At 39.4% G+C, this 7734-nt stretch overlaps 1 protein-coding gene across 1 annotated transcript; it reads left to right on the top strand.

Moving 5' to 3' along the window:
* Positions 1571–7288, top strand: LOC8071467 (MATH and LRR domain-containing protein PFE0570w). The gene is made up of 14 exons (XM_021446196.1): positions 1571–1678; positions 2217–2423; positions 2516–2697; positions 2963–3089; positions 3169–3357; positions 3885–3935; positions 4017–4817; positions 5162–5257; positions 5341–5423; positions 5836–5887; positions 6025–6093; positions 6175–6203; positions 6672–6743; positions 6841–7288. Exons 1-14 carry the CDS (start codon positions 1571–1573, stop codon positions 7286–7288), a joined length of 2514 nt encoding a protein of 837 aa, XP_021301871.1.

The raw sequence follows: 7734 nt of genomic DNA, 5'->3' as shown, positions 1-7734 counted from the left end.
GGGGGGGGGGGGGCTCCCCCTAGGGCAGGACATTCTCTTCCCTTTTTGCCCCTAAACTAAATATTCTTCAAAACGGGGGATCAATCGATCCCATCTCCCTTGTCCAAAAAGAACTAAAAACTAAACATATGGCTATAGCTAGAGCCATTCAATGTTTTAGATAGTACTACAAAATAGATAGATTGAACATAAATCATGGACATTATATATCACAATCATTTTTTCTTATAATCATTCACGGAATACACATCTAAAACTCTTCTATTGCATTCTCCTCCCTGGTTGCCCCTAAACTAAAAAATCTTCAAGTCCCTAAACTAAACAACCTTTAAAATGGGATTGACTTATCATCTCCTGTGTACAAAAAAACTTAAAACTAAATATATGGTTAGGTAGAGAAATTCAATGTCTTAGATAATATTACAAAATAGATTGAACATAAACCACAAACATCATATATCATGACCATTTTTCTTATAATCATTCATTGAATACACATTTTAAAATATTTTGTTGCTAATATAAAAAAATATACAAATGTGGCTAAAAAAAGCTCTCGTTTAAGGCTCTATCTGGATCTCTTAGCTAATAGCTAATTGTTAGCTAGGGGAACCAACTAATTGTGAGCTGGGTGGTAGGTAAAACACTAGCTAGACTATTAGCTAAGGATCTAAACATGACCAATGTATGTAATTTGGGTGGTAGGTAAGATATTAGCTGTGGCTCTAAATGTGACAGGTAATCTAAGTGGTAGGTAAGATACTAGCTAGACTAATAACTAGAGATTTAAATGGGATAGAGTTAACGCTAGCTATAGACAATTGTAATTTGGATATCATGTAAGATACTAACTAGACTATTAACTATAGAGATCAAACGAGATCACGTATGATTTTTAGCGACTACAATTATTAACTCTAAGGATCAAATAGCATCTAACCCCAACAAATCATATATTAATTATTTTTTTTAAAAAAAAATTATTCAAAACTAGCATTCACAATAAAACTAAACAAAAATAAAAAAATGTCAAAAGCCTTACACAAAACCTCTAAAACCCTACAATTTAAACATTCACACTTATATATTTTCAAACACGATCCCAGACTTTTTTTTTCCGAATTAACCGTGGTAATATGAACCCATAGCCGCCAAATTTTCTCTTCCTTATATCCTTTGAATTTGAAACCGGAGCCAACCCAGACTTGTGTGACCTGCCTCGTCGCAGTCTTTGCAGCTGGTATTTTTGGAAAAACTGGTTGAAGGGGCCTCAACAGCTCAGTCCCTACTCAACCTCAGCCAACCCAGACGATGTTCCCGTTGCACGATTCGATCGAACGGCGGCGAGTCGCGAAAAAAAATGGAAGGTGGCAGAGCCGCAGAGGCCGAGTGCGAACGCCTCCTCACCGCCGGCGCCACCACCGGCGTCTCATCGGCTATAAAGCCCTACCACCGCTAGTCTTCCCATCGCCACCACCAGCCGCGCCCTCGCCGAAACCCGAAACCCCTGTCCCCGTTAGTTCTCGCCCCGGCCGCCCGCGCACCGACGACGCCTGCAGCCCCTGTGGTGATGACGCCGGAGGAAGTGCAAGCTGAGGCCGAGCTGCGGATGCGCGACATCGGGCAGCGCTTTGGCGCTATCCCGGAGGACCACGACGAGCTGCTCCGGCTACTCGAGGTGAGCGCGGCTTTGCCTAGCTATCGTGCTCTGTTCACGTTGTTTTAGTCATGCAGGCATGTCGAGATGTGTAGCTTGCCTTGCAATTGTCTATCGTTTTGGGGGATTTTTTTTATGAAACCTGCATCCAGCGAGTGGCTCATCCAGTTTAGGATGGGAGAAAATGGTTCTCTGTTGATTGATTATTAATCTGTTCGGTTTTGAGTAGGCTGGAACAGTGGAACGAAGATAGAGCTAGCCTTGTAATTATTTAGGCTTTATTTGGATATATTCTTTGTAATGCGAAGTATGCTACTTGGTCATTCATTTAGGATTAGGATGGAAGGAAAAAAGGCGACTTTGTTTTGATGAAGCCATGTGATCCTGAGTAGTTTGCGTAGAGATATTGCTTGCATTGCAATGGTTAAGTGTTTTTTTTTTTGTTTATGATGTGTGATGTATGACGTATCTAGTTGGTAGTAGCTCATTTAGCTCAGGACTATATGCAAGGTTTGCCATTTTCTTATTAGAGTTGGAATTGCTTTGTTCGTTTGTGCAGGAAGCCGTATTCTGGTTGTCCAGGGTGGATCAATCTCCACCTGAGAGCATGTACAATGCTCTTCGCCCCACTATGGCTGTTTTGATTACAAATGAGCTACTGGAACACGCTGATCTCAACGTGAAGGTTGCTATCACCTCTTGCTTAACTGAAGTTACTAGGATTACCGCGCAAGAGGGCGCCCCCTATGATGATGATGTTATGAAGGTGAGATTTGTTGCCATTCTTGGTATGGAAACGATGGTGTCTATATGTTACTGAATACTGAGTACTGACCATTGCTATTTGCCTTGTTGCAGGTCGTGTTTAAGAGAATTGTGGAGACTTTTGGTGACTTGGATGATATGAACAGCCCCTCCTTTTCAAGGAGGGTTTCGATCCTTGATTCTGTTGCAAGGGTTCGTTCTTGTGTTCTGATGTTGGATCTTGAATTGGACCATATGATACTGGACATGTTCCGTCATTTCTTTAAAACTGCCTCGTAAGAAACTTCCTTCACATTCATTTTTGATAATGTAATACGCTTGGTGCACTTGGTGCCATATGTTTTTTAAGATCTGACAAACGGACTGGGGTATAATGTAACTGTGTCATCTTTAAAGCCCAAAGAAGGATTTCATTACTGTGATGGTAGTCATAGAATGCATGTGCTATATATGTTCCTGTCGTGCATGAATGATATCCTTATTTATCTAGTGTGTATTTTTTATCTCTCTTCTTATTGGTTCCATTTTTGTATATTTCAGCACCAGGCATTCAGAACAGGTCACCCACTGTATGGAAACTATAATGATGTTTGTAATTCAGGAAGGCGATGATGTCCATGCTGAACTAGCATTGTGCCTGCTTCAGAACCTTACAAAAGAAGCCCAAGTAATCTCATCCCTCTGTTGTTTACATTAACAGCTAGTTATTTTCATCTTTTACTAAAGTCTGTGTCTTTACTTTACAGGAAACTCTCCCAGCATCTTTTGGACTTGCAGAGAGGGTACTAGGCCTATGCAGGGACAAGCTCAAACCAGTGCTTCATGAGTTACTTAATGGCACTCCCTTGGACGAATACAGCAATGTTGTTACAATTTTGTTCCAAGATGCTTCAGATGCTGGAGAAAACAATGTTGATGCATCAGGAAATGACATGGTTAGTTAAATCACCAGTATATTACAAATTGAGTTTATGGACTGATGAATACACGTTGGAATTTTGTTGGTCTAAGTGTTAGTTATTTTTTGTGGCATGGTCGATCTATTTTTAGATGTGTAATCAAATGAGAAAGGTTGCTTTTGTAAGAGTTTGATAGAAATGGGTGCTATTTCTTCTGTTATTGAGATACTGGTAGGAGAGGAACTTGTATACTGTTATTACAGACAAGTATTCAGTTATGGGTGGTATTAAATGTATCTTAACTTAAAATTCAGGCCATTCTTCAAAAAGGGACGTGGTCAGAATTTTTAAACCCTGCTATCTGGAAAGGGAACTATATTAACCATAATATAACATGTGAAATTTCAAAAAAAAAAATATGTGAAAGGGAACTATATTATTCCTTTGGATAGTGTATTGTGCATAATCTCTTCAATGTGATAGTACTAAGACTCCCCCCAGCACCTCCTGGTGTGCATATGTTTCAATTGTGTGCTAAGCTCCTCTAAATTATTATTATGCAGGCAGCTGAAGGTAAACTTTCTGAAAAGTCTGTTTCTAACAAGTCACCACAGGTATACATCTACAGATGTTCAGTATCTAATGTTCTATAGAGTGAGGTAGGTACCACAAGTTTATATTTTCTTATTTTTCAGGAAACTTCAAAGGTGGACCGAAATGTCAATTGCTTAGGCCAAGAATGTACTAGTCCAAGCAGTACTCCCACAACTGCCATTAGCAATGGTGCTGCTCCAGTTCACAATGTCAAGTCTCCAGATGGACCAGATTCTTCAAAACAGAAGCAAGAACTGACTTCTGGTGACGAGCAGACACCCGATTCTTCTAAACAGAAGCAAGAACTGACTTTTGGCGATGAACAGACACCGGATTCTTCTAAACAGAAGCCAGAACTGACTTCTGTTGACAAGCAGGCAAAAAGTTCTGAGCAATTGATATCTTGTGACAAAGAAGTAAAGCTATCTGATGTCAATTCAAAGAAAGATCACAAGCTTGCTTCTTCCATTGGATCTGAGATGAGTGAACAATCAAAGGTTGATGAGAGTCTAATAGCATCTGAGTTATCCCCAGAGACAAATGATGGTGATAAAAGGCAGCTATCAGAGACTGGCAATATAAGTGCTGAGGAATCATCAAAACCAACTGATACTAAGCCTGCTGTGGTTAAGCCAAAGAGAGGCCGACCTCCAGCAGAAAAGTCTCAGGAGAAAAGGCCTGTTGGAAAGAAACATGCATCAGGCCTAAAATCTGCAAAACTTGATCTCATCACTGATTCTGGAGGGAGAGCTACAATGCAACTGAATAAAGATGCTGCGAAGTCTTCATCAGCTAAGGCTGCTGAAGGAGAATCTGGCAAGAAACAACATAAAACAAGTATGAAATTGCAGAAAGAAGATGTTGTCTCTGATAAAGACACCAATGAAGTTATTAGTTTGAAGGTAGCTTTCTTGTTCTCAGTTGACTACAGAACATGCATTAAAATTGTTTACCTGTACTTAATCCATGCTTATATCTTACTAGCTGAAGATTGGTTTCTATAGTGATAGTGCCTATTTATAGTTTCATGTTTACATGCTTTTGTTCTCTATAATAAGATAGTCGATAGGCAAAGCATTACTAACGGTTGGCCAGTAACTCAACTGGTCTTTTCAACGGATTAACTTATATCACCCTTGGTTGTCGATCATCATGTTTTTGACCTTTTCTGTTTACACTCTTTTTTTTCCTCCTAATGTGGTCTTCCACAATGACTTGATTTTTTTTATCAATTATCATAATTCAGAAAATGGTGTCCCCAACAAGGATCGATAAATCAAAAGGCCAACAAGAGGATACTGGGGCGTCATCAAAAAGAAAACGTTTGCAGGAAGCTCAAGAGGTATGCATGCTTGACACATAATGAATTGTCTTCAACCTTATTTCTGTTTCAGTTTATGAGAACCTTTTCTGCTGTGTTGGCAGACCCCTCTATCAAAGAAAAGCAAAATGCTTGATGAAAACCTTATTGGCTCAAGAATCAAAGTTTGGTGGCCAGATGACAAAATGTAAGTCTGATGATCAACATGTGCTTCATATCATTATAATGGGGTTCTTACAGTAGCTAATATATATAATTTTTTGCACCAATGTTTTTTTATTTGTGGCAATGCCATCGATATTTCTATAGTGAAGCATTTGGTTATTTGTGAGCATATATTTTATTGCTGACCACCTTCTGGATGCACTGTGGTCACAAGGTTTCCAAGTCTGCATTGTGGTTGCTATTTGTTCCTTTTTTATATATAATATCTGCTTGGTGAATTATTCTTCTGCTTGGAACTTTACACCTATAGTCTTTCTTTTTTTTTCTTAAATCTTCTTTTTGATAACAATGTTGACTGCTGAAGATGACATTTGCTCCATGAGTTATGCTAGCATGCAGTTTGGTTGGTTTTGAAATTATTTCTTGATTTGCAGGTTCTATGCAGGTTTTGTTGAATCATTCGAGCATTCTTCAAAGAAGCATAAGGTGCCCATTCACACTTTCATTTGTTCCTTAAGTGTTTAGCCTTGTCTCAATGAGAAACACTGTTAGCGATGGAATTCTTATTTTTCTCTTAAACAAAACTGATTATGATGTTTGGACCCTTTCCTCTTGGCACTCAGGTTTCTTATGATGATGGTGATATTGAGTTTCTAGTGCTTAAGAAGGAAAGATGGGAGTTCATTGCTGAGGTATTTCCAATAGGTTTGAATTTGATGCAGTTACATCTATCCTCCCCTGTTCCTTTTTCTGATTCATTTGCCATCCTGCAGGAACAAGACACAGATGGGTCATCTAATACGTAAGAAAAATATCTACTGTGCGCCTTCTGTATGTTCTGTGTTTGAGATGACAATTATAATTATGCTAGAACGTTAAACAATATAATATGTGATTATGTGCACAACTGCAGTTTAGCATACAGAACATACAGAATCACATATTATATTGTTGAACTGCAGTTGTGCACACAATCACATATAATATGTCGTCCTTATCTCCAACTTAACCTGTTTAGCATGCCTTTGATCTGTTTGATTGTCTAGCTATAGCTTTGCTATATATTTGGTGCTAACCACCAAATGGAAATTCTGAATTCGATTTAGTCCTAATGTGTCTTATTTTTTATATCCTTGGAGTTACTTTCTATCCATGAACTTTGATCTGTTCTATGTCATTGTTACCTGATACTTCCGTTCATTGTTTAGATCATAACATAATGCCAAAGGTTTGATTTGTTAAATTTTATGAGTTGTTTCTTGTAAACCAGGCGACATGGCAGAAAAGTTAAAGGGAGCTCGGGTCAACAAATGAAGGAAGGAAAAACAGGGACACCTCAAAGGTAAAGTGTTTACTATTATGGATGTGCTATCTTGATACATTATTGTACACTCAGTAGCTGATGTGAAACTACTTAACTGTTTTATGCACAATGGCAGTGATGTTAAGAATCCTCCTAAGAAGAGAGGGCGTCCAAAAGGCATGCGCTCCAGCAATAATATGCCAAATGCTGGTGGCTCTGTGACTCCAGCCAGACTGAAGGGAAAAAGTGCTGAGAAGGATACTCAAGAGACACCTAAGATTGTCAGCAACTCTAAGAAGGAAGGTGCAAAGCCCTCTCGATCTACTGGAAAGGCTAAGGATGCTGTTGTCAAGGCAAGCAGCGAGGATGAGCCTGATAGCACCAACAACTCAAAGGATGATGCTGGCAGGAAAGACAATAATTCAAAAGATGAAGTTAAATCCAGTGAAGCTATGGATGGATCCAAGACTAATGGTCTTTCAACCAAAAGGAAGCCAGAGGAGAATGAAGATGAGTCATCAGAGGAGGAGAAGGGGTCTGCTAAAACTACTAGAAGCACAGAAGAAAGAGCCGCATCTAGCTAGTTGCTCAGAAGCTATGCAGCTCATCATCTCAGGGTGTTCCGCCCTTGCAGTCTGAAGTCTCAAGATGTTGGCATGAGACATTGGAGTTGCGGTCGCTTTTCTCTAGCCACCCTCTTTTTCTAGTACAACTCCTTTTGATCTTGTAGCTTCTCCAGCCTATACTTGAGGGCTTTTGGAGTCTGTTTTTTAGCCTGATCCACCTTACGCTTTCTAGTCAGAGTCGATTCTTTGCTTCTCTGCCCCACCAGTCAGCAAATACCTTGTCTTCAGCTGTTCAGCACAGGGGTTAACCCATGCGGCCCTTTATTGCTGAAGGTCTGGTGTAGATTTTTTAGACCAAAAGGGCTTAAAGCCCAACTTTAGATCGAAAGCTTTAAAAGATACTCCATCCATCCTAAATTATAAAACATTCCAAGAATCTTGGAGTGTCAAAGTATCTAAAGTTT

Source organism: Sorghum bicolor, chromosome 8 (genome assembly GCF_000003195.3).
Source record: "Sorghum bicolor cultivar BTx623 chromosome 8, Sorghum_bicolor_NCBIv3, whole genome shotgun sequence".
NCBI lineage: Eukaryota > Viridiplantae > Streptophyta > Magnoliopsida > Poales > Poaceae > Sorghum > Sorghum bicolor.
This window is presented reverse-complemented; position numbering and strand designations above follow the sequence as displayed.